Source organism: Bactrocera dorsalis, unplaced genomic scaffold (genome assembly GCF_023373825.1).
Source record: "Bactrocera dorsalis isolate Fly_Bdor unplaced genomic scaffold, ASM2337382v1 BdCtg071, whole genome shotgun sequence".
NCBI lineage: Eukaryota > Metazoa > Arthropoda > Insecta > Diptera > Tephritidae > Bactrocera > Bactrocera dorsalis.
Window position 1 is genome coordinate 13446 of NW_026038122.1, and position 27070 is coordinate 40515.

Here is a 27070-nt window from a genome sequence, read left to right on the forward strand (position 1 = left end):
TTTAAAATCCTAATCACTTTGCCAGCACAAATTGAAAACCAACTTGTTCGATTGCCGTCTCGTGTTGTTGCTGTTGTTGACGATGTTGTACATTGTATTTGCCCATATTATTATTGACTGCAACCACTGGTTGACAAGCTCAACGATTTCATAAGTGATTGCATAATTAAAATGACAATCTCACAGAAGAAATAAGCAGGTTCATGCACACTCACACACACACAGACATACATACAGCACACAAGTGCATAGAGCTCGTTATAACGGTAGGGAGGAAACCGAGGCACAAATTAAAAATGCAGCACTACAACGGCTCACTCATCAACAGCAGCGCAGAGCAAAGCAGTGCACAGCAGTGGGGAGCGAAGCAGGGCAGTACAGGCGGTACGACATGGCACAATGGAGCGCAATAGCAAATTGTAGTGGTGTCGTTTTTAATTAATTCCCACAAGGAATTCCCAAGGATGCTTCAATATGCAAGTTGCAAGCACGCCAAAGGCGAAAGCTTTGAACAACAACAATAACAACAGCAGCAACGACCCAACTTGTTTACGTTCCACTAAATTTGGAAGTGAAATTTTGAAAAATACTTTAATGCACGTAAGCTCACCTTCTCCTCCTCCGGTGTCGCCGACGACGAATCCACCTTAGCCATGCAGGCTGCCGAGCCACCCGGGCAACCCAAGCCGAATTTCGGCACCAACGGACGGCAGACATTGAGGAAAAACTGAAAAGCAAGAACAAATGTGTAGATATGTTTGCAGATAGATATTAAAAATTTGTTGGAATGAAAATGAAATGTTCAACTGCGCTGGTGTGTGCTGGTGTGCTGATGGTTGGATTTGTGCAGACATTATTTGACAATGAACTTCTGCTGCAGCCGCGTCAACTACAAGCACACCCACAGTGGCAGTCAAAGTGTTCGATGGTCGGTCTCACCTTGGTCGATTTAGGCACTTGTTGTTCCGTTATCGATGCTTTATTAATTTCGGCTTCATAGTTGTCCGTTACACTAATCAATGGCGTTAAATCGACCACCTCCTCACCGGTGCCGTCCTCCGAATGCTCAACATAGACTTTGACTTTGCAAGCAATCTGCTCATGACAAGCCAATGGTGTTTGAAAGTGAATTAGTAGTTGGCAATTTTTATTTTCGATTATTTTCGGACCCAATGCATTGCTGTCGCCGTTACCGTTCGCCGTCCCATTGTCTTTGGTCGCATTGTTGGCGCAGACAAACTCAATTCTCGTCGACCACTTGTTTTGCCCATCACAAAGTGCTCCATCCGTGTACAGCAAATACGGTGAGCCGGAACGATCGGAACGTAGTTGTGAATTGCTTCGGCCCATACTGGTGGTTTGCTGATTCTCGACGAGGCAAGAGCCTATAGGGGTACACAATAATGAGAATTTAATATTTTAAGAAATTAAAAACAGAAGTAATGATTATTTATTAAACTTTCTTTTTCTACTAACTATGTTAGAGCTCTTTCTTCTCTCGTCTAAAATTTTAAATATGAAAGCACAAAAAAAAGTTTTTATACCAGTGGCGTATTCGATTCACCAATATTCAAGTTTTGATAAATCCATACAGCAAAAACTTTAATTCATATGAAAGGACTTTTCAGAGTACAACAACCGGTGCGCTTGACGTAGGGAACTGTGTTAGTTCTTCCCGTATTCGGGTTTTTACCACAACCACCACGATACTCCCCGAGGGGCAGTCCACAAAAGCAGGTTTGAGCGAAAGGACTCCTGCTCCCCGTGGCACCAGAATTAAGTCTCAGACCTGGTAGCCGAAACTACTACCACTTCAGCTTAAATGCTGCTCTGGAAACGAACGTTTGTGGAGTCTGGAGTGGAGAATATACCGCTAACATCTAAACGTCCAGCTAATCTCCAGTTCCCTACTGTCCGAGTACATCGGCAATTCTGCAATTACATGCATCCAGTCCTCTACCCTCGTCCCACAAAAATAACTCGTCCTATCAGATAGGTGCCTCTAATGCAAAAATGCGTTCAGAGGCCCATTCCCCGTAAGCAGGAAAACCAGACTCAAACAGAATCTGAAGTCTGGGTTGCCCTCACGAACGTCCAACGTCCCGAATGTACTCGTAAGTCACTCGACCGTGAGGACTATCGTCCCGATGGTCTTGCCACACCTGGCCCTATCATCTAGAAGCCTCTTGCTTCCTATATATCCCTTTCTCTCCGTATCATCATCGCAAATCCAATCATTCCACAGCAATAACACACTCAATACCCTTCTTAACCTGAATGGTACAGCACGCTGTATGAAGATCAAGTCTAGAAGGGGTGCACCTAACAACACCTAGCAGCCTTTGATTTCAGAGTACAGTCGTTTGTATGAAAACTTTCAATAAATGCGTTAGAGCTTTCTTATCGATTCTCTCCAAGAATTTTACTTGCATATAAACGATTCTCCAGTTGCAAGAACAAATGTAACTCTTTATTAAATTCCTTGTAAAATATGTCAAATATGGTGTGCTCAAATTTAGCACACGAGTTTCCCAGCAAATTTTACTTCGTTTTCATGCCCATTGCCAGCATGCAAATAGCCAAACACACAATAGGCATACATCAAAACCTAGCTTCGTGCGCCTGGCTGTCATCCACCTAATACCTCCCAACAGTCGCCAGCACAGACAACACTCAATTTATTTCAATTGCTTGATTTTGATTGAGTGCTGGCAGTCTAGCCGACACCAACTGCTGGTTAAGCCACCCATCTGCAACATAACCCCTCAGCAGCAGGCTCATCTCACGAGGCACCGCGCTTGAAGTGTGTCGCTGTTGAACACGCAGCTCCACAAACTTACAAGCACTCGTAGCAGTATAAACCCCGCAGGAAGAAATGAAAAAATGTTCCGTTTCAATTGCAGAAAATCTTTTCACTTGCAGACATTACCATATACTCGTATACAGTACGGAAAGTGAACCAGTGGATTTCTCTATTGGGTGGCGGTTGCATGCAAAGGCGACTAAATCAATTCGAGTGATGTTGCGGAATCGAAAAGAAATTGACTGTCAACTAAATTGATAAATGACAATGTGGATTTGTTAGATTTAGAGAGCGGCTCATGGCGAGGCTTGTTATGATGGCTGCAGCGACGGTGTGCAGTGCTTTGGGGGGTCGATCGACTGAAAGGCTGCCTAAATGGTTTCGCCTAGATGGCTAGCTTGTCGATTTAGGGTGAAACTGATGGCTGTGGGTATTTGAACGGTGTGAATGTGGCAAGTATAGAGTGGCTTGTTACGTCTGAATGAACGAGTTTGCAACTCCGCACTCGAACAGTAGAGAGTGTAATTGAATTCGTTTTCCATGTAATGGAGTTGGTTACGCCGGATATGGTAATGAAATTGAATTTAAGTAATGCCAAAAAAATATTGGATTTAAAGGGTGATTTTTTAAGAGCTTGATAACTTTTTAAAAAAAAAAAACGCATAAAATTTGCAAAATCTCATCGGTTCTTTATTTGAAACGTTAGATTGGTTCATGACATTTACTTTTTGAAGATAATTTCATTTAAATGTTGACCGCGGCTGCGTCTTAGGTGGTCCATTCGGAAAGTCCAATTTTGGGCAACTTTTTCGAGCATTTCGGCCGGAATAGCCCGAATTTCTTCGGAAATGTTGTCTTCCAAAGCTGGAATAGTTGCTGGCTTATTTCTGTAGACTTTAGACTTGACGTAGCCCCACAAAAAATAGTCTAAAGGCGTTAAATCGCATGATCTTGGTGGCCAACTTACGGGTCCATTTCTTGAGATGAATTGTTGTCCGAAGTTTTCCCTCAAAATGGCCATAGAATCGCGAGCTGTGTGGCATGTAGCGCCATCTTGTTGAAACCACATGTCAACCAAGTTCAGTTCTTCCATTTTTGGCAACAAAAAGTTTGTTAGCATCGAACGATAGCGATCGCCATTCACCGTAACGTTGCGTCCAACAGCATCTTTGAAAAAATACGGTCCAATGATTCCACCAGCGTACAAACCACACCAAACAGTGCATTTTTCGGGATGCATGGGCAGTTCTTGAACGGCTTCTGGTTGCTCTTCACCCCAAATGCGGCAATTTTGCTTATTTACGTAGCCATTCAACCAGAAATGAGCCTCATCGCTGAACAAAATTTGTCGATAAAACACATTTCGAACCGAACACTGATTTTGGTAATAAAATTCAATGATTTGCAAGCGTTGCTCGTTAGTAAGTCTATTCATGATGAAATGTCAAAGCATACTGAGCATCTTTCTCTTTGACACCATGTCTGAAATCCCACGTGATCTGTCAAATACTAATGCATGAAAATCCTAACCTCAAAAAAATCACCCGTTATTTGAATTTGGGAAAAACTACTTTTATACTTACGCAATATATTGCAGAGAGTATAATAGTGTTGTTCATCGAATTTTGATTGTAAAATTACTTGGTAAAAATTAGTACAACTTTCGCTTGGCATTCTAAGGAGGCCAGTTTTGCATATGCTAAAAACCAGACCACTGTCGTGGCCACAAATTAAAAAAAAAAATATAAATTTTTTGAAATCAAAATGAACAATGGTGTCAAAAATCGGTTCACTAATTCCCCTAGCCCCCAATCCCGGATATTCCACTTGGCTTTAAACCGGTATATAGAAAAGAAAATCTTAGCAACAATAAAGGAACGTATAATCTTGGAGATATGTGCCATTGATTACCGAGAATGGCTCAAATCAGTCTAACTACCAAACTATCTTAGGCCTCCTGTATAATGAATTTTCGTTATTCAAGTTACGAAATTCTACTACTTTATGTAGAATACTACCATGAGCAAAAATAAGTAAAATTTTGTTCACAATTCTTAATTTATTCTTAAAAATCTATGTCGCTCTTCTCAAAGTAATCCTACTTGATCGCAATATACTTGTGTCAACGTTTTTTCCAATTCTCGAAACAGTTGTTAAAGGAATAGCCTTCAATGCGCGTAGCGATTCACCTTGTCTTCAATTGATTCAAAACGGTCTCCACGGAGCGGTCGTTTGAGTTAGCTGAATAGCCAGAAGTCACATGGAGCTAAATCAGGCGAATACGGTGGTTACGGCACGATATAGACTCACCTTTGCCATATGCGGATGTTTGATTGTCTGTTTCTAGGATCCAAGACTCATCAGTAGTAATAATACATCATCGTAATAATAATACAAAGTAGTGGGAAATCGGTTTTCAAAGAATCGATTTTTTATTGTCTTATTAAATTCTACAACACCTTTAGAATATTCTCCTAAATTTTCAAGTTCAGACCTTGAGAACTTGTGCGCTCGAGGGTAGGTAGGCTAAGTGTGCCGTCTTTAGACGCGTTTTCCTCAAAACTCCCATTTTTTTTTTTGAGGGATCACCGGAAATGGCGTCGCAATGGCCGAGTTTAAAATATTATTTTTCCAAAAATTTGTTTGTAACAATAAAAAATTCTAATAATAAAATATTTGGTTTTTTATATGAGAAAAATTGTTGGGAAAAGACTCTCTTTAAGCCAAGGAAATCCATGTAACCTCTTAATTTTTTTGAAATTTTTTTTTTTTCATATATTTAAAGTTTAGACCCTTAAAAACATATCCTCCAAAGGATTTTTAAAAATTAAAATTATTTTAAGAGCAACAGTTACTTTTTTAAACGCGTTTTTCTCGAAACTACTTTTTTCCACACGTACCACGGCATTATTCCAAGTTCTATACAACCGATTTACTTGAAATTTTGTGTGAACCTTCTTTATATAATCCTTTATCTTTATACAATCCTTAATCCTTTGTTTTTAATATTTTAAAAAAAATTCAAGAATTTCTAAAAAAAAGCTTAAAAAATTATTTTTATTTTCAGCCAGGGGCTATTTTTCAAAAAAAAAATGTTCGTGTTCCCTGAGGTAAGGACTATAACAGCATCCTTACTGATTAAGAATTTCTTTTAATTTTTTTTCAGACCACCAGGAGAGTCAGGATCAATGTCACCAGGATGCGCCATTTTTTTTTACATCTGTCTCTCCCCCCTCTAATTATTTTAATTTTTAATATTTTTTTGTAAATTTTTTTTTTCTGTAATAAAAACCCCATAAAAAATGGATGGTAAAAATATTTTTGGTTTTTTTTTTTTAATAATATTCAAAAAACTGCCCAAAATTTGATTTCTAGAGTAGAATACCCCCTTAAGCTATAATACATATTTTGTCAACCGATTTGTGTTATTCGGTAGTTAAAATTAGTGATCGACATTAGATTACTAGTGTATAAAATTGTCGCTTGCACCCGAACTTGTAATAAATTTAATTTCTTTTATTTTATTTTGTTGCAATACAATCTATATAATTTGTAATGGGCGAACAGATTTTTCCAAGAAAAAATGTTTCGTAAATCGAAAACCGTTCTAAAAATCACGTTTGATCAAAATCGTGAAATTTGTCCTTCAATAAAACTTATATGAAAGATTAAAATCCAAAATTGACAATATTTCATAAAAATAAAAAAAAAACTTTGAATATACTCCATTCATATTAAAATTAGACAAAATCGAAAGGCGTGTCCGAATAAATGGTATAGTATTGTTAACAATTTTTCCTCTGACTTAAAGCATATTTTTTCAAAGAGAGATTTCGAGAACCCCACACAAAAACTCTTTTTGTGTATTTCAGTTGATATTATTTAGGACAAAAGAACATAGGGCGAACAAAACTCAGAAGCTAAAAAGATATTAAATGACAAGTATTTATTGTTACTTTCATTTGTTTAACTACGTAACGTTACTACGTTCTTAGAAATTCCCAAAACAAAGGGAAAATTGCGAAAATACCTTTTTAGGCAGAATGCGGCAGCCGTACAGGTAGACGGTGATTTAAGCAGGCGGAATTTCCCGCGGATTAACCCAACCATGCATACACAGCTACAGCACATAGAGCAGCACCTTTTACCTGCATGGCGGCAGGATCGCTAGAAAAGTATAAAAGCGGAGAGCAAAAAATGCTCAAGTCAGTTGAAAAACTTTTTGCATTGATAGCACTACTATCTACGCAGAGACTTACGGACTTCATAGAAAGCGCAAAAAATACGGAAGTGATTCAGTATTATGAACAATTTCAAAATGTTTCAGTGTTTTTACATAAGACTGCTACTACTTATGTTTGCCACGCAGTTGCCACGGATCGACGCCGTTTTCACGTCGGAGAACTGTAAAACGCTAAGCGCCGACACGAACTGTCAGTGCACCTCAGAACTTGCGCATTCCGAAATCGAGTGCGCATCAGCCGAGACGAATGGCAAATTTAACCTACGCATCGGGCCAGGCAAGAATGTGAAGATCGAGTGTGAGGACATTGCACCCGAAGACTATGAGATTTTGCCAAAGTTGAAAATCGGTTACACCAAAATCATGCAAATCAAGCAATGTCCACTGCCAAATGATGAACAGCCGATAGCCAAATTGTTTACGCAACTGGGCATCGAAAGAGTCAACTATTTCGCGTATGCAATCGACGAATCCAGCGGCAATGTTACACAACAACACCTAAGCGGTCTGGAGAAATTGCAGCATTTGAGATTAAGCGTGAAATCGCAAAAATGTTTGCCGAGCAATCTCTTCCAGAACCTAAAAAGCCTCGTATGGCTGGATTTGCGCTCAAACAATTTGACGCTGAGCGAGAGTTTGCTGGAACCGCTGCCAAATTTGACATATCTGGATTTGGGACACAACTTTTTGGAGCGCTTGCCCGCAGGTGTATTTAAGAATCAGCAGAAGTTGCAACACTTGAATTTGTGGAGCAATCGTCTGCGTACACTAACGAAGGAAGCGTTCCGCGGTGCAGAGCAGCTGGTGCTTTTGGATCTCAGTTCGAACGAAATCGAAACCTTTGAGCATGATGTCTTTTCGTTTCTCGGCAGTTTACGGAGCTTGGATCTAAATATGAATAAAATACGTGAACTGCCTAGTAGACTATTTGCAAAGAACAAGCACCTTACGGAATTCAGGCTCGTAAACAACAAAGTACAGTTGAAAACCTTGCCACCGGCACTATTCGCGAATTTGACTTTTCTCGAAGAAGTTCGTTTGATATGTGGCTTGGAGCAGGTACCGGCAGATTTGTTCGCCAACGCCACTAAATTGACAAATCTCACGATGAAAAATAATATGCTGAAAACATTACCAGAGCACTTTTTCAAGTATCAGCACAATCTCTATGATCTGGATTTGTCCAATAATCGTTTGGAAAACTTGCCAGATACGCTGTTCGGTTTTACAACGAATCTCATCGAACTCAGGCTATCACACAATCAGCTCGTCGAAATATCAAGGTAGGTCAACTCAACAAATATTTACAGAAAAAATATCTGAAACCAAAAATATATCGAGTACTAATATCAATCAAACCTTTTTTATACTTTCAGTGAACTTTTTAAACCTTTGGTGAATCTGGAGCTGCTGCAACTCGATAGCAATAACTTGGTCAGCATCAGCTTTGACGCTTTCCGCGACACGGCAAACCTTAGATTTCTCAACCTGGCAAATAACGAGATCGATTTCGCCGATCCGCTAGATACCACGTCACTGGATACAACATCGCTGGATTCCTTGGACGAAGACTTCGCGTTTGACACCACCTCACCTTTCCGTTTTCTGTTTAAACTGCGCGAACTCAACTTGCGTAATAACTCAATAATGTACCTGCATAAGGATTGGCGAACACAACTGCTCGAACTGCGCAAACTCGACCTCAGTTACAACAACATTAACTTGTTCTCTGATCGTGATCTGCGTTTCCTGAGCAAACATGTTAAGCATGTTAACCTGTCACACAATCTCATAGAGGAAATCAATTTCAATGGCATCAGCAACATGGAACTACACGCCGACGCACATACCATACTTTTTGACCTTAACGACAACCCACTGCACTGCGACTGCGTACTCTTACACTTCCTCCAATTCATATTCGGCGAGTTGAACGAAAATGTGGCGAACAAATTTGAAATCTTAACCAACAATTTGCATTGCGAAGGACCGCCAGCATTGAAGGAGAAAGAAATAATCGATCTTAGCTACATGGAGCTCGTATGTCCACTGGATGATCACAACTCGCAAGAGAAGTTGTGTCCGCAAGGTTGTGAGTGCTTGGTACGTCCCGTCGATTTGATGTTGATCATTAACTGCTCCTATAGCGACCTCACACGAATTCCATTGCTACCTACCGTGCCCATATTGAAGGGCATTGAACTGATCGTGTCGCATAATAGACTGGAGGGCCTGCCACTTAACGTTACTCCCGGTTATATCGATGTTGTGGCGTTACATGCTGCCGATAATCAGCTGCAGGAACTCAATTTGGACAATCTACCAAAGAATTTAGAGTTTTTGGATGTACGCCACAATCTATTGGAAAACTTGAGCGCCGGTGTATTGAACTTCCTCAACAGCAGCACTAATATGCAAGCTGTTTTCCTTACACAAAATCCGTGGACTTGTGACTGCGAGGTAAAACCGTTGTTGGAGTTCGCACAAAGTGCGGCGGTCCGACGCAAATTCGCCGAACACGACATGCAACACTTGAGCTGCGTGGTTAAGTCGTCGAATTTAACGAGCAGCTTAAGATTCCGCGATATTAGCGTTGGTCAAATATGTCCAGCCAAACTGGATTGGTTCTTCATAATTGGTCTGACAATCGCGATCAGTATATTGACGATGGGCCTTTGCACTATAGTTTGTCGCAAATATGGAAATGGAATGTGTAGGTGTTTCGATGTCAAAACGGAGGATGACGACAAATATTACGACGCTTTTGTCTCTTATGCGCCGCTGGATGAACACTACATTATTGAACACCTGAAGCCCGAGCTGGAAAATGGTCCGATACAATATCGCTTGTGTTTGCCCAGACGTGACTGGATCGTCGGCGATTGTTTCACACGGCACCTGGTGCGTTCGGTAAATGAATCGCAGCGTACCATTGTGGTGTTATCGCAGAATTTCATTAAAACCGTGTGGACCGACACGGAATTCCGCTTGGCGCATAAAACTGCGTTGAGCTCAATACAAAACCGCTTGATAATCATAATCTATGGCGAAATCGACGACTTTGAGAGCTTGGATACTGAACTGAAGATGTGCCTTCGAGCGAGCACCTACTTAACATGGGGAGATGTCAACTTCTGGAAGAAACTGCGCGCTGTTTTGCCGCAAAACACATGTATCGAAAAGTTGGAAAAAGAAATGTCTAAGTTGGAGATATGTATGGCCTAGAGTGTAGCGAGCCAATATGAAATAGCCGAGCGTTCCTGTTGGATGTGATATGTACAGCTGAAGGCTGTAGTCGTTAAGGATTGGCAGACAAAATTTCGATGTAATATTGATACTTTATAAAATTACTAATTTATAAAAAAATATATAAAATTAAGCCACCTTTGCGGCAAGAAAAAATTTCTTTTTCTATAGTCTTTGTCTAATAGTATACTATTTCCACCTAACTAAGTAGCAAAAATACTGGATCCTTCAAACGCCTTCAAACATTCTCTGGTTGTATGAAGGGTCCAAAGTGGAGATGGTGAATTTGTGCTCTACTTCGATTCAATTGCTTTTAATCTGGATAACTACATCACGGAAGCTTTCTTCATACGACAGATTTGTGGGTCGGCGAAAGAGTTGGAGAGAAAAATATTAATGAGAATAATAGAAGAGAAAAGTAATGAGCTTTTTAATGGATGTATTGAACTTTGCAGAGACGGTAGGAGGTGGACTCTTCTGTCTAGAGCTCTTTATCAATTCTAGCTTCAGGCTACCAGACTAATGTATGTCTTGCAGAGATGGCTTCTATCAAGTTAGCAGTGACATGGAGCTTCCTTCAGAAATCTGGACATTAACTCCGATAGCAGAGCAGGACTCAAAGCTGGTCTAAGTGTGCATTATGTCGTTAGCAAAGCTTCTTCGGCTTGTTTGGGTAACGAGTCACAGCGATTTCGAAACTGCAAAGCCAGTCAGGGAGCCTTACTAAAATTTCTTCGCTGTCCTCTTGGACTCTAGCGCTGCAGCTACCTTCCTGGAACTCTTGCGGTTGCGAGATCCTTCTGGTTCAGTATGAACCGCAAGAGGTCCTCTGAACTACTTGCTCATAACAAAGCGTATAAATATTTCGTTGGACGAATTTTGTCACTTTCTGCTCTATTGTTCAGCTTTTTCCAGTTTGAGATTGAAATATCTCGATGCACACCTCTTCAGCTAACCCGCCCGCTTAACAAATTTTTGCTAAAAACACTTCGTCGATCTATGAGGATCTGGTGACTCATTTTTATGAGTTTGTAGGTGTCTCAAAGGGTGCGTTATCAGACCTATTTATCTGGAAACCACCTTTTGCGTGATTAAGTCCAACCTACCACCTAACCTTAACTAGCCTGGATGATTTTTTCAGACGAAACGAGAAGGAAATATAAAGACCTTATATATATGCTTTATGTATTGGCGGTTAAAGAATTAATGTAACATATATAACATTCCTTCCAAAAATAGAATCTATTGATTCGTAAAAGTTTCTTGAGCCAAAATAAATGTTCTTACATTAAAATCTCAACATGGCAGTCTGTTGATGAAGACAGTGAAACCAACTGAATGCAGTGTAAATAAGAATTCGGAATCAATTACAAATGTATGCAAATGCCATTGAAATTGTAATTTCGTTTGAAAGTGGTTTGTGCTGTAGAAAAATACAAGTACATACACACACACACACTGGGAAGCAAGAAACATGAAATAAAAGTAGATTTTTTTATGCTGCGATAAAACAAGCGTCAAGCAAGTCAAGTCAGTCGAATCAATCGAAAGTAACGAACGAGGCCAATTGACAAATGCGATTGATTGCATGGAAATTGGCAAACTATTGGTTGCTCATACGCCCCGGTGGCACCGCAAGCGACATGAGGCAATGAAAAAATGGAGTAACGAGTGGGGAAAATGAATTGAAAATGAAAATTGGTAAACATGTGCATATAGCGGATGAAGGGTTATAAAAACAAACGAATTGAGTTGCTGGCTTTTCACCTTGATTCAAGAATTTTACAAAATTCGTTATCTCAATTCTTTTGTAGTGTATGCTAACTTCCAACCTGAGTACTGTATTCTTATTTAGGTACGATATGCGCGGTCGCAGCTGAAATGGCAAATATTTAATGAATTCAAAAAGCTACAATTGCGAAGTAATTGAAAATAAATAACGGGATTTTAAAGCGCTTATAAGCAATTCTCAATCGCTCTCTGCTAAGGCGGCAAATCCGGTTAGATAATCACACCTACGACAAATTTACAGCATAGAAATTACAAATTAAGTATGTAAATGCATGTTTCAAATTCGAATCTTCACATATTTATATTTGCTTTAAATCAAAACCAAGTGCAATTGACGAGATTTATGTGTTGACAGGCAACAAAATGGTAATAAATTCAGCTGTCGCTCCGCAGATGCGCCCAGACTCATAAATTTGCTTTTATATACATAAGCACATATATTTATTTATTTACATATGTATATATGTACTTATACTTATACATACATACATGTATGTACAATCATATGTACATGTAAATTAGGGTGTGACCGAAGTGTTGTTGCAATCTTTGTTTTCAATTTAATGTTTTGGGTAGAAAATGTGTCAACATGGTTAAAGTTTAAAATTTTGGGTATTAAGTGTTTCAACATAGTTAAAGTTTTGGGTAGTAAGTGTGTCAACATAGTTAAAGTTTTGGGTAGTAAGTGTGTCAACATGGTTAACATTTAGGGTATTAAGTTAATGTTTGGGGTATTAAGTGTGTCAACATGGTTAATGTTTTGGGTAGAAAGTGTGTCAAACTTGGTTAATGTTTTGGGTATTTAATGTGGTAACATGGTTAAAATTTTGGGTATTAAGTGTGTCAACATGGTTAAAGTTTTGGGCAGTAATTGTGTCAACAGTGTCAACATGGTTAAAGTTTTAGGTAGTAAGTGTGTCAACATGGTTAAAGTTTTGGGTAGTAAGTGTGTCAACATGGTTAAAATTTTGGGTAGTAAGTGTGTCAACATTGTTAAAGTTCCGGGTAGTAAGTGTGTCAACATGGTTAAAGTTTTGGGTAGTAAGTGTGTCAACATGGTTAAAGTTTTGGGCAGTAAGTGTGTCAACATGATTAACATTTTGGGTATTAAGTTAATGTTGCGGGTATTAAGTGTGACAACATGGTTAAAGTTCCGGGTAGTAAGTGTGTCAACATGGTTAATATTTTGGGTATTAAGTTAATGTTTGGGGTATTAAGTGTGTCAACATGGTTAAAGTTTTGGGTATGAAATGTCATGCTAGACTCTTACCAAAAGGCCTGCAACAACAACCGTGTAGAGGTCAGAAAAGAGATAATTGCTGGCAAGACGTGAGTTTATGAATATGACGTTTAAACTATCCAACAATATACCGAATGTCGCTGCTATAAAAATGTATCCCTTGGCAGTCCGGGTCAAATTTGATTATATGATAATTGAACAGAAGTGAAAAAGAATGAAAAAATAATATTCTTTATTAATTTGACAACACTAAGAGACACTTTTTAACTCAGTCACCTTTAATAAAAATTTCCCAGAAAAATATGCACCAGCCTAATGACATTACAAGCACAAAACATTGATATATATTGTAATGATGGCATTCATCTATGTTTATTGCATTTATCTGCCATCAAACGCGTACGAAATGCGAATTTGTTGAAACGTGTCCTCAATTAACAATTAACAACACCAAATAGCGATTGCCCATCCCATCCGCATGAAATCCAATGAAAGAAATTACAACAACCAGCATCGCGTGAACTGACAAAGCCAACATTTACGACAGCAGACAGCGTGAATATGACAATCATGGCAACGCTGTAACGGGATATGGAATACAAACAATTGCTGATGAATGCCGCCGACGAAAAGTTGTATACCGAAGAGCCTAGCACAAATAATACAGCGCCAATACACAAAATGCGAATATAAAATAACTCACGCATGGATGTCTATTTGCAGAAGCGTTGTCCATGCAACAATGCTTAAATAGCGTTGAAAAAGCATGTGTAAAAACATTATCGATACGCGTGAAAGAGCGCTGGCGGCATTTATGCACCAAAAAAAAACAACAACAACAAGAGTAAACAAACAAATAGCTGTGCGACTATAAATAACGGCACAATAGTGCCGGCAAACGCGTTTAAAGAAGGAACAATCGACAGCGAGCGGAAACATTCGACTGAGTCTATTCAAAGTGACCGCCATCAGCCAGTGGACCGGAGGCAACCAGCTGCTCAAGCGCTCGATATTCTAACTTGCGGTTAGCTGCTTTGTGCTCCGACAACTGAGTGTGTATGTTCCATATGCAATGAATCGAGCGCCAATGGTGGCCCGAGGGCAGCAACAATGTATCAACAACGGAAATGCGATTGTATGCGACGCTTTCCGGTCGCAACATGTTCAATGCTCGGAGTTATGTTCAATGGCGTGCGGAGCACTGGCTAAAAACGGAAAATTTAAATGTTTGTAAGCAAAACAAATAGAAATCAGCGTTAGAAATATATAGTTATATGTACATAGTGTGAAAAATAGCCGCTTAGACTTTTTCTAGAATTTTTTTCGAGGTTGCTTTTTCGTTGCTATTGAATTAATTACCTCTACTTGGATCAACCGTTATAAAAAATTCCAATGACCCATTTATCTTCGCAAAAATTAGAAATCACATTACATACTTTTGGGACTGATTACCCGATGATGCTTCAATTCTTTTTTTGTTGTTAGTCCGGTTCAAATTTGATCAGGTAGTATAGTGTTCATTAACATATGTTTATAGACTAAATTTATCATCTTGCTAGCTAATTGAACTTGAAATGTAACACCACTTGAATACTTCAAGTAATAGTTTATGAGCAGAGCAAATAACGTTAAAAAATTAGCGTTTCTAGGCGTTAATTAGCATAAGCAGCAATTTCAAATTAGATCGTTTTGTGCACGCTCGTTAAAATATATTTATAATTATAGGTATATTTTCACCCAGTTTTGAAATGCCTATTACCGTATGCGAAGTGCCACGATTTGTGTCGCGTTTCCAAGTCAAGTAAAAAGCCATAAAAATAAGTCAAATCATTATTCCACTATAAGCACCCACATATACCTTATTGATACAGATACCTTCACACCAACCTATGCATACATACATATATACCCATATTCGTATGCATGTATGTATCTATGTGCCTGAATTTCGTACATTTTTTGGCAACTATCCGAATAGTTGCATATTTTAAAGTGGCACTGTGTAAGCTCATTTTTCTACTTCAATGGGTTGAAGTGCTCGTCGAAGTGATATTGATGACCAGAAAGTGGTCAGAAGGCGATTATGGTAGCTTATGAAAATGTACATTGTAGAGTGGTATCTAGAATTGAATGTAAATACGTGCAAAATACCATAACATACGAGCAAACACATACTATCTACAATATATGCTATATATGGCCTCAAAAGAATTCGCAACATCAAACTAATACGATATAACACTAACTGAATTCCGATTGATAGAGCCATGTGTAGAATTTCACGCAAGTGAGGAAAGTGCTCTGAGCGCCATTCACTTGAAAGTGACTAGAAACGATTCTTTTAGATACATATGTATGTATGCCTCAAGCGGCTCACTCCTTCCGGTCCCAGACCAAGTATCCCTTGGGTAGCCAAAGAACATTCGTTTGAAAGCGAGCTAAAGTGTAAAGTAAAGGCGAAACATCTCTTCCCAAAGTTTTGAGCAAGGTTTAGGACTCGCCACGTAAAAAAATACCCCTTCTTTCGATGACGACTACGGCAAACGTATCAAGGATTACGATTTATGGGCGTGCATCTGGTATATTCGTTTCCTAAATTGGGATAATACCGCTGCCCAGCTGGTTGATGTTCTCCTAAAGGTAAAGGCTGACATCACTGCTATGCAAGAAATGCGACAGATTATTACAGTGGCCATATAAAGGAGCGCAAATTCGGTTGGTATGCGTGGTGGGAGAGAGACTCTGTCGCCGAGTCCTGGCATTCATCCTGCTGGATTAAAGTCTAGCCATAATCCGCATCAAAGCGAAGTTCTTCAATACACTGCTGATTTGCGCCCACGTCCCGACGAAAACGAAGGACTATGTGTTCAAAGATGTCTGCTATGAGCGCTTAGAGCGCACCTATCAGAGCTGCCCGGTATCTTTGGCACAACGGTCGGTAAACTACATGATGAAACATCCCCAAATGAGTTGAGTCAATCAGAACATTCTGGAATTATGGAAAAAAACACCTGAAGATGACGAATCCGATTCCACAATCGATGATTTTGAAGCAGACGTTGCATTGCCCGACTGTGTGAATGATAAAATCCCACCGTAGCTAGGCCTTTTCAGTGTGATTTCAGGCCTGGAAAATCAACACCTGACGAGATATTCACCATGCGCCATATCTTGGATAAGAACCGAACTGCAGATCTGAATAGAGAAAGTATAAGAGTGTACAACTGCTGGCGTACGCCGATAGTATTAATATCATTGGCTTTAACAATCGCGCCGTTAGTTCTACTTTCCCCCAGATTAGATAAAGAAGCGAAGCAAATGGGTCTGGTATTGAACAAGGGCAAGACGAAATACATATCTCCCGTCATCAAACGAGTTTTCGAGAGAAAAGTTCTGCGGAAGATTTATGGTCGGAAGATTAATGGAAAAACGGCTGGCGGCCTGTTGTAAACTCGGCTATAACCGGTCTACGCCAATAATGAAGAAGACTTCCGTACTAAAAGCGAAGTAGTTCGTAAAATAAAAAGTATATTCGTTCGAAATATTATATCTGGAAAATTTTAACCAAATTTTTACTGAGGTTCAATATTTTGAAGACCTTGATTTGTTCTATAACATAACCAATTGTTTTGTCCATTTTCAAATAGAAAGAGAGGAGAGAGACTGATTTAACTATGTGTGTACATATTTTCTACGAAAATCGGTCCATTGAACAGTTCACTATATAAAACATAACTGCCTCTAGTATAAGAAAAATATTCGAACTAGTTGTTTCTGGGGTAGTTGGTAACTAGTTTATTTCCCTGCAAAGGATGTAAGAATGCATGCGCTTTTAACAAAAACAAAAAAACGCGATAAGCTGCTTTAACTTACCTTATTATAGATAGTTTTACTTGTGCACAGAAAAAAAATGTGCATACATATGTATGTATGTATGTGATTGAGCAGCAGGAAGGGAAAATTTTTCTAAACAGGGGTAGTTTGACTTTTCCACCCAACAATTGTGTATAACAAAATTAAGGAGGGGAAGGAGAACACACTTTTGAACATAAATAAGTAAATATGTCTTTATAGATTATTTTTATCGGTCTATGTATGTACATAAATGCAGCTACACATTCAGATAAAATTGTGACATATTTGTACGTTCCCACAACAGTCGGGTATACGTAAAGGGAACGCAACTGGACTTTATTATTTATTTATTTATTTTAATATGAACTTGGATTTTAATCTGACTTTGAACCAGTAATTCATACAATTCTTTAAAAAATATATGCTTACATACAAAAAACTCAGATAAAAATGGATTTAAGACTCCTTTCCTTTTCTCGGCTATAACCGCTTAAGCGGTGTCTACGCCAATCAAGAAGTACCTTCAAAGACTTCTAACTAAAATGGCACATAATGAGGCGCCCTTTATCAAGAGATATTTGTTGTTTCGACAACTGCTGATCATTTTGAAGAAATTTTATTATTTCACTGCAAGCCTTTCAAACAACACAAAACACATCCTAAAATCTGAATGTTATGAAAAATATCCAAAAGTCCAAAATAGCAAAATTCTGTGCATAGATTTTTACATTATTATGAATATGTGTCAAAACAAATATCCAACAACTCACCATCATTTGACAAGCACGGCTGACCCGCATTCGAACAGATGCCAAACGTATAATTTTTTAAAGGCATTGACAACTCGTATGTCTTACCCTGCAGCGATCGCATATCCAAACTGTGCGTTTAAACCACAACAATCAGAATCATGAAATTAAATCAATAAAATAGAGTTATTATTTTGTATTTCTAGTATATGTGAGCATACTATAAAGGATTGTACTGAATTTCGGATGGATCAAATTTTCAAAATCTCAATAATTTGATTTCAATTTTAGTCTCAATCTGAAACTTACCGGTCCAAACTAGGTTAGATAACTCTCCTCTCCCCAGTAGTGAAGACACTTGAGACCTTGTTACTCCCGACCTTCACTCACCACCTGAGCCTAGCCAGCCACCAGCATGGTTTCCGCAAAGTGCACAGCACCACCACAGCACTTAGCGTCATAAACGCCCAGATAGTTCGTGGCCTCAACCAGAAACCACCCTGCGAAAGAACGATCCTCGTAGCGTTGGGCCTGTCAAAAGCTTTTGACACGGTCAACCACACAACGCTACTGCAGGACATTGAAAAAACCACTCTCCCTCCAGGGCTTAAAAGGTGGACCATGAACTATCTGAACGGTCGTCAGTCATCCGTACTATTTCGAGGTGAAACATCTAAACTTAGAAGAATTAAACAGGGGGTTCCGCAGGGTGGTGTCCTCTCCCCGTTACTGTTTAATTTCTATATCTCGAAACTTCCTCAACCACCAGAAGGGGTCTCCATAACCTCGTACGCAGATGACTGCACGATATTGACGTCGGGCAATGGAATAGATGGCATGTGTTCGAAAGTAAACAGCTACCTCTCCGACCTTTCTCGTTTCCTCACTGCACGAAACCTCCAACTTTCACCCACCAAATCCACAGCGACTATATTCACAAACTGGACGAAGGAGTATAGACTTGAACTTAATATTGCAGTCGATGGCGTCAAAATTCCGACTGTCAATAACCCTAAGATTTTAGGCGTAACCTTCGATAGTCTATGCTCCTTCTCTCCCCATACGACCGCGATTATCGCCAAGGTACCGAGCCGCAACAAAATCCTCAAGTCGCTAGCCGGCAGCACATGGGGAAAAGACAAAGAAACGTTGTTGGCAACTTACAAGGCAATCAGCCGGCCGGTCCTCAACTACGCAGCACCGATATGGTCGCCTGGATGCAGTGGTACGCAGATGAGGAAACTTCAGACCTGTCAAAATACAGCACTCCGGACCACGACGGGATACCTCTTGATGTCTCCCGTTGAACACCTCCATAGTGAGACGCGCATGCTTCCTGTAAAGGAGCATAATCAACTCCTCTCCAGGCAGTTCCTGCTTGGTTGTTTCCGTAGGAATCACCCCTGCAGCCATCTGCTTGGAGCGGAACCGCCTCCCAGGAGCATCAAGAGGTCATTCCTCGACTATGTCGACGACATTGCACAGTACGCCGACCAGACTTCGGACGCAACTAACTTTCGACAGGCACTGACCGCCATTCACAGTGGAGCCATCAACACCTTCACCGACTCCCTTCCCGTGAATGGCGTTCTTGGAGTCAAACCACCACCTATTGCAGACGAAGAGCTCCAGTTGCCGCGAGAAACGCGAGTGACCCTAGCGCAACTTCGTTCTGGATATTGTAGCAGGTTAAACTCCTACTTATCCAGAATCGACCCCGACATACCTAATGTATGTCCTGCATGCAACGAGTCTCCGCATGACACTGGCCACCTCTTTGCATGCCCCACAAACCCCACCCATCTAACACCCTCTTCCCTTTGGTCCGATCCCGTCGAAACAGCACGTTTCTTGGGCCTACCGTTAGATGATCTCGACGACAACACAAACAACCCTTACCATCCTAACGGGGATTAGCTAACCGTTAAAACAACAACAACAACAGGTTAGATCTCCGAAACTACAGCCCTTGACCGTATATAACCGCGCCAATTCCGGTAATGAAGAAGCGTTATGGGAATTGAATTTCAGTCATAAGCTACATTGCTATAAATTAATTTTTAAATCCTTTTATCATTGAAAAACTTACTTTCGACTCAATACATAATTTTTTATTAATAAAATTAAGCATTTTATATAAACCGAAATTCAGCACATTCCTTCCTGGTAATGAGACCCAGAAAAAATTTATAAAAGTAAAGATTACTTACACTTCATTGCCATGGGTTATCGTGGTGCATGGTGGATTGTTATTACAGGCCAAAGGCGTGGTAAACGAAAAGTCATACACGTTTTCTTTGGCGCCAATAAATGACAATTGAGAACTCTGTAAACGAAAAATTCAATGATACAGCAATTCATATAAAATAAGTGTAAGCTATTCTTGAGCACCCGGTGGGTTAATATACATACGTTATTCACTTAGCTCTTTACCTTTATCTCATTATCACATATGAAGTGTATTGTTGAGGAGTAATTATGTGTCGCATTATAAGGTGTTGGGGATGGCAGGCGCATGAGCAAATTGCCATTTTCTAATATAGGATTGGGCTGCACGGTGCCATAGTCAACAAACCTAAAACAAAGTAGGGAAACATGTAGTACACATGTACATTAGAGCGGGTCGATTTATCGGGAGACAAAAAATCGGAAAAATCGCGTATGCGGGAAATGTTCCACGTATCATTCCGAACAAGTTTGCCTAAGAGACTATGGATGTAAACGAATAAGCAATACGTTTGATATTCTCGGAATCGGGCAGATCGGACAACTATATCGCTATCTCCCATACAACGGATTTTTTAAACTTCGCCTTAAAAATCGTTGGCTCGAAAACGGTTTTAGACCCATAGTCTATTAGGCAAAGTCGATCAGAATGATGCGTAGAAAATTTATCGCATACGCGGCTTTATAGAAAAAAATCAATCAGCTGCAATATATGTACGTATACATACATATGTATATAATTTCTTATGTTAACATGTTATGGACATCCACAGCAAATGCATTTTTATACCCTAAACAGGGTATATTAAGTTTGCCACGAAGTATGTTAGTAGCTGTCTATCCAACAATCTACGATATCAGACCACTATATCCTATAGCTGTCATACAAACTGAGCGATAGAAACCAAGTTCTTGTATAGAAAACTTTTGACTTTGACAAAATATCTTCATGAAATTCGCCAGATACTATCCATACAAACTGGCCGTTAAAAAAATAAAGATCATCTTATAGCATTTTATTCTACAAGAAATATACCTGTGAAGGTTGTTATAGTTTCGGTACAACCAAAGTTAGCGCTGCTCTCTGTTTGATTATTCAGAACATAATTTAGTTTTTGCGACTCGGACCACGACAATATGCTCCACTGAGCGAAATTGGATTTATATCTAAACAAGTAGCTTCAACTCAGCAGCATTTGTCAAACAAAATGGTTTATTTTCTGTCGCTGAATCCACAACAAGCTATTCTGATCAAGCTTTTCGCGCTTCGAAATGAGAACTTACGCTACACTTGCTCTTTGATATCCTTTAAATACTAAACGCAAATATATTTGTACATTGCCTTGACTCTAATAATAGACAAAACAAAAAAGTAACTGAAAATAATTCCTGAATTGAAGATCCAATCATACGCTTACAATTTTTTTAATTCCAAAAACTAAGCACCTATTATACATTATTTTATGCTACTCCCTGAACCTCTAAAAAGAGAGTAATTGTAGCGCAATTAAAGTTAATTGAAAATTTCTGCGCCGGCCTCTACCCACGTTAGCAATCTATGTCCATAAACTTTTTTGATTGTCTATGTTTCTAAAAAGATTTATCTTCATACACTTTTGACATAAAAGTGGCATTTTACAATAATTAAAAGAAAATTAGATAATTAGAGCACTGTATTATGAAATGATTACCAACCGTTTTTTGTAGTCGGTGGAGTTTAATTTTACTAAACACACACTACTCGCTTTGGGGCACATTGCCATCTCGCCATACAGCACTGGCTTGCAAATGTTCACCGTAAATATATTGCCATGTCGATCGCTTGTTCTGTAATATTAATTATTTTAGAAAGGTCATTTTCAAAATTATATTCGTTAATTGTAACCTATAGTTAAAGTCACTCAACGCAAGCAGATCATAATTGTGTCCAGTAACGGGGTCCTGCACACTGCAACCACTCGATTTAACCGTCTCGGGTTCAGGCAAACAGGCATATGGTGTCTCTAACGATATATAGAATTTACACGCATTGGCGGACTGCAAAAAATTACAAAATTATGCAATGTAGGTCATCAAAGTTAACAGAAATAAAATATATATTTATTTGCAGTGCAGCTCACATATAATGTCACTTTCGATTGTTTAGCATCCAGTGTGTAGTCACAGCCAAGGAACACAAACAGTTTAAACTCGCCATCGCCGCTGGCACACTTGGCGCCATTGCTAAATTCAAAGTACATTTTGCCCCGCCGATAGTTCAATTGGTGTTGAGTGCCTAAACAATACACATAAAATGTTTTAATTAATTTTCTTCTTTCAAATGAAGCTGCTTACCAAGCACAAACTCCTGATTGCCTCTCCTAAGGCAAGCAGATGCATTGTTATCACCATTACATGCCCGGCCCAAGCTGCCACAAATATTATACTCGAATGTGTCGTTCTTGCCGCCCTTCACAACCTTTGCAATGTCGGAGTGCAAGGCTTTGAGGTTGAATTTCTCCCCATAAACAGGCTCTGTTAACTCGCAGTCATTAGTGGAAAAGATCTGAAACGGCATAATTGGCATTTTAATTCAGTCTTCCATTTATTACAAAATATAAATTGCGTAAACCTTGGGATTGCCAGCTGATTGTGAATCATTATTTGTTAAGTACTTACTTTTTCATACTTTTTGTGCTAGAAGCCAACAAAATACTCAAACTCATATTTTGTGAAAGGTCCTATCTTAACTATATTAACTTATTTAAACCACTTAACCCACTTCTATTTCCATCAATCAAAATCAAATACAAATATTTTTGTTTCGTTTTTTTGCGCAGAACTAACGTTCTTTATTTAAAAAAACAGTTTTTTGCCAAACTTCATTACATTTCATTTCATTTATTTGACAAACTCTATAATTGTTTTGTATTTCAGTATTTAGGTTTGTTGAGTTTTAAAATAATAGTTCCTCATATTCGTTCATTTGCTGATATTACCCTCCTCATTTGCTGAATTATTAAGATCATTATTGGTTTCCGTAGATGTAGCTGCTGCGTTGGCAACATACAATGCTGGATCGATAACTTTGGGGATAGGCTTAATTTCGGTTCCAAGTTCTTTTTCAATTCGGTGCAGATCGAATCTATCCTCGTAGGTTATTAAATTAATTGCAATACCAAGGTGACCAAAACGTCCAGAACGGCCAATTCGATGCAAATAGGTTTCTGCCATTCTCGGAAAATCAAAATTAATAACAACATTTACAGCTTGCACGTCGATACCTCTAGTAAAAAGATCCGAACATACGAGGTTTCTGCACAAGCCTTGTCGGAAATCGTGAAACACACGATTTCTATGAGCCTGGGCCATTTTAGCATGTATATAATAACAACAATAACCAAGTTCCGTTATTTTCTTCGCCAGCAATTCGACACGTTGAGTGGAATTACAAAATATAATAGATTGATTAATTTGTAGCTTCGAAAAGAGCGTATTTAAGCAATGAACTTTTTGGCGTTCTTGAACGAATGCGTAATACTGCGTTACGCCTTTTAAGGTCAGCTCCTCCATCAAATTGATTTCATATGGTTCCCTCAAATGTTTCTCCATGAAATTTTTTACGCTTAACGGAAATGTTGCAGAGAACAGTAGAATTTGAGGGTCTTTCGGCAACTTCATAATTACATGATCCAGCATGCCTTGGAAATCAAGAGACAGCAATTTATCGGCTTCATCTAACACTAGAATTTTGCAATGTGACATATCCGCAACTTTTTTGTCCATTAAATCCAAAATACGTCCGGGAGTGGCAATAATTAACTGTACTTTTTGGTATATGCGAAGTATGTCATCTTTAAGAATCGTACCTCCCGTTGTAACCATAACTCGAATGTCTAGATGTTTTGCGAGTTCAATGCATATTTGCGATGTTTGCAAAGCTAGCTCTCGTGTTGGTACTATCACCAGGGCTTGTATATAATCTTTTCTTGGGTCTATCTGCTCCAAAACGGGAATGCAATACGCTCCGGTTTTACCAGTGCCGTTCTTTGCTCTAGCTAATACATCTTTACCGCTTAAAGCTATTGGTATTGCGGCCTCCTGAATTGGTGATGGACGTTCCCAGCCCTTTTCAAAAATACCCATTAAGAGTTCTCTTTTCAAACAAAATTCTTCAAATTCATTTCCACGAGTATCGGTAACATCACTCGTCTTAAACCGGTTGTCTTTTGGCGGAATCTTAAGCTTTGATTTCCATCCCATGTCATCTTGCGGATTCTTGACCATTTGAAGCGCTTTCATCGCACTCTTTGACCCCAAACTTGCATGCATATTCGTCGTATTTTCTGTAATCATTTTTCTTCCAATTTAATGTAAAATTCTTTTTTCCGACAACGGTAAATGGTAACTGTTATAAAATATTACTTGATTCCAGATTTTCACCAAAGCCTTCAGAGAACAAAAACTAATACTATCCAAGCAGATAATAAAGAAATGCAAATTGTCTTGTCAAAAATGTAAAACGCATGCAGACAAACAATGTTGCCAGACTTAACTTCAAAATATCGTCAATCCTTTGGAAAAGCGCAGTTATAAAGAATTACAGTTAGCAAAAAAGACGATGACTATTAAATTTTCGCATTGTTGTATTTATGTGCAATGGAAAACACCGAAATCCGCTAAAGATGCCATATTTGTGTTAATTAGGTTAACATATTTTCAACAAGACAACGCCATTTTGAATCAAAACAAGAAGATACGTCACAAAGAACGCAGATAAACATGGAATAGAGCAAATTTACAAACAGGCAGTAGAATTGGGGAAGAGGGACGAAACTGATTGCTTTGAATCAATACACTTTTTGTTGCTATATTTTTGCTGCCCACCGTTGCCACTTGCTCAAATTTTTTCAGCTTTGTTGTTTTTTTTTATACCTTTCCCAAATAGCCGTATTCACAACAGCTATCTTGTAACACACAAACAAGGTTGTATGCCAAAATTAGGTTCATACTGCGCATATATGAATCATTGCTAAGAATTCAGAGCATTTGTATTATGGAATGTACGTTGTTTTTCCATTATTTCTATACTAAAACTAAGATTTTTTTAATACGGATTATTTTATATTATTCAAAAAATATATATGCATATAATTTTTTTTGAAGATTAGTTGTTTAAAAAAATTGCTAAATTAGTTATATTCCTTATTATATGCATAAGATATTAATAGTTATAATGTCATCTTAAAAAATTAAATATTCTGGAATATTTCAAGTGCGAATTGTAGTAATTATTTATTCATGTAGAACTTCGTGATGTTTTGCTCCATGTACAAATCAAAAGTGTTTTTATCAAAAATAATTTGCAAATTTTTACTGGTTTTACTTAGAAACCTAATTCACTGTCACACGAATAGTAAAAATTAAAAAAAAAAAAACAAGCTGAAAATAGCACGTAAAGGTAATTTTTTTTTGGTTCAAGGATATTGCGCAATCAATGAAGAAAATAATGTCTTATTCTCAAATCATATAAATTTCTTATTATGATTGAGGAACTTTTGAGCTGGATATAAAACTCATTTGTTTTATAATTAATTATTTTTTAACATTTTCATAAGAGTAAGAAGATTTAAGCCATAAGCTAAATTTTTTATGAAAAGGGTTAAAATTAACAGATTTGGGAAGCCAACTCAAGCATTAATTCCATATTTTTGTATGTAGGAGTATTTGACTGTATCCTATTAGTTATTGATAACATGAAAAGAACAAAATATAGCAATCTCAACATAAAAAAGGCTAAATTTACACAAAAAGTATAAGAAAAACATATATGGATAATATAATGGAATATGACAGTTCCCAGAAACTCACGGCTATTGAAATTTTTTGCGTAAGAATTTTGATAGGATCATACATACAGAAGAGTTTCGGTTAAAATTATAAATAGGGCTTTTAAAAACTCATACAAGCTTGAACAGAAATAAAATTTAATATCTAAGAAGAGCATTATTGGGTAATTAACGGGTGTTTAACCTATATTAGGTTGGCAGGGTATACATCTATAATATCAGCCAATTCGCAATAGTAGAGTATATGGGTTCTGAAAAGGGTGTAGGATTTATAGCAACTATTAAATCATATTATGGTAAACTTCCCTAGTACACAGGTGGCATCATTTTAGAAAACAAAGCGAAAGAGATAAATGGCGAATTGACCAGAAAATAAATTTGCAAAACGATAAGAAAATGAGCAAAATAGCAAACATGAACAAAAACATCATTTGTTTTACGACAATAAATTGTTTAAATAATATATAATCTAAACTTACCAGTGGGTCATTATTTTCAGCATAACCACTGTCTAACACTATCAAGATCGACACGCAAAATGTTATCACTTGCTTATTCATTGCAGTTTTGTTTATGATATCTGAAACTACTTTTGCTAAGATTATGAAATTCACTTTAGAATCTGCCGCGACGTCATAAGTATTTATGGATTTAATAACTTCGAAATGACACTTTCTGTTTATCGATTCTCCGGTTGCAAACTTACTGGCGCCTCATAGGCGAGATGTACACGCTTACGAATTTATTGTCAATAGAATATATCAATTTCTTGCAACAACCTGCTATGTTTTACGCTTTAGAACTTTTCAATGCTATGAATATATCTTTGTCTTATCACAGCTAATAGAAATTCACGATAAGCACTAATAAATCGTGCACCTGACGATTAACACTTTATTTGGTGCCAGTTAACCAATTTTATTTTTTGCTCTTTAAAAATCAGCTGCTTCGGCATATCAAACAAATCCAATAGGAATTAATGAAAATGCAATGCGATAGAGATGGCAAAACAAAGCACGTTTTCCGGTCTACTGCACTTTTTATGCAAATAATGTAATAAATAGTACAATACGCATGCACACATACATA

At 38.2% G+C, this 27070-nt stretch overlaps 3 protein-coding genes across 3 annotated transcripts; 1 reads left to right on the plus strand and 2 right to left on the minus strand.

Moving 5' to 3' along the window:
* Positions 1–544: 544 nt before the first annotated feature.
* On the minus strand, positions 545–26991 carry LOC105222101 (cation-independent mannose-6-phosphate receptor). Its single transcript, XM_049461646.1, has 10 exons — positions 26461–26991; positions 22488–22698; positions 22274–22428; positions 22039–22190; positions 21849–21980; positions 20361–20502; positions 20138–20253; positions 17949–18058; positions 940–1385; positions 545–727 (listed from the first exon to the last, which is right to left on the minus strand). Exons 1-10 carry the CDS (start codon positions 26539–26541, stop codon positions 560–562), a joined length of 1713 nt encoding a protein of 570 aa, XP_049317603.1. The 5' UTR covers positions 26542–26991; the 3' UTR covers positions 545–559.
* LOC115065829 (protein toll-like) lies at positions 6988–10454 on the plus strand. The gene is made up of 2 exons (XM_029548636.2): positions 6988–8329; positions 8423–10454. Exons 1-2 carry the CDS (start codon positions 7107–7109, stop codon positions 10269–10271), a joined length of 3072 nt encoding a protein of 1023 aa, XP_029404496.2. The 5' UTR covers positions 6988–7106; the 3' UTR covers positions 10272–10454.
* On the minus strand, positions 22949–24899 carry LOC105222099 (ATP-dependent RNA helicase me31b). Its single transcript, XM_011199286.4, has one exon. The coding sequence runs from the start codon at positions 24486–24488 to the stop codon at positions 23115–23117; it is 1374 nt and encodes a 457-aa protein (XP_011197588.1). The 5' UTR covers positions 24489–24899; the 3' UTR covers positions 22949–23114.
* Positions 26992–27070: the final 79 nt, after the last annotated feature.

What these genes read in the sequence shown, in the direction of transcription:
- LOC115065829 (XM_029548636.2), top strand. Translation starts at nt 7,107, where the DNA reads ATGAACAATTTCAAAATGTTTCAGTGTTTTTACATAAGACTGCTACTA. An exon ending in CAGCTCGTCGAAATATCAAG is followed by an intron (nt 8,330 to 8,422) that starts GTAGGTCAACTC and finishes TTATACTTTCAG; the next exon opens with TGAACTTTTTAAACCTTTGG.
- LOC105222099 (XM_011199286.4), bottom strand. Translation starts at nt 24,488, where the DNA reads ATGATTACAGAAAATACGACGAATATGCATGCAAGTTTGGGGTCAAAG.
- LOC105222101 (XM_049461646.1), bottom strand. Translation starts at nt 26,541, where the DNA reads ATGAATAAGCAAGTGATAACATTTTGCGTGTCGATCTTGATAGTGTTA. An exon ending in AATCGAAAGTGACATTATAT is followed by an intron (nt 22,191 to 22,273) that starts GTGAGCTGCACT and finishes AATTTTTTGCAG; the next exon opens with TCCGCCAATGCGTGTAAATT. An exon ending in GCCGTGCTTGTCAAATGATG is followed by an intron (nt 1,386 to 17,948) that starts GTGAGTTGTTGG and finishes GTACCCCTATAG; the next exon opens with GCTCTTGCCTCGTCGAGAAT.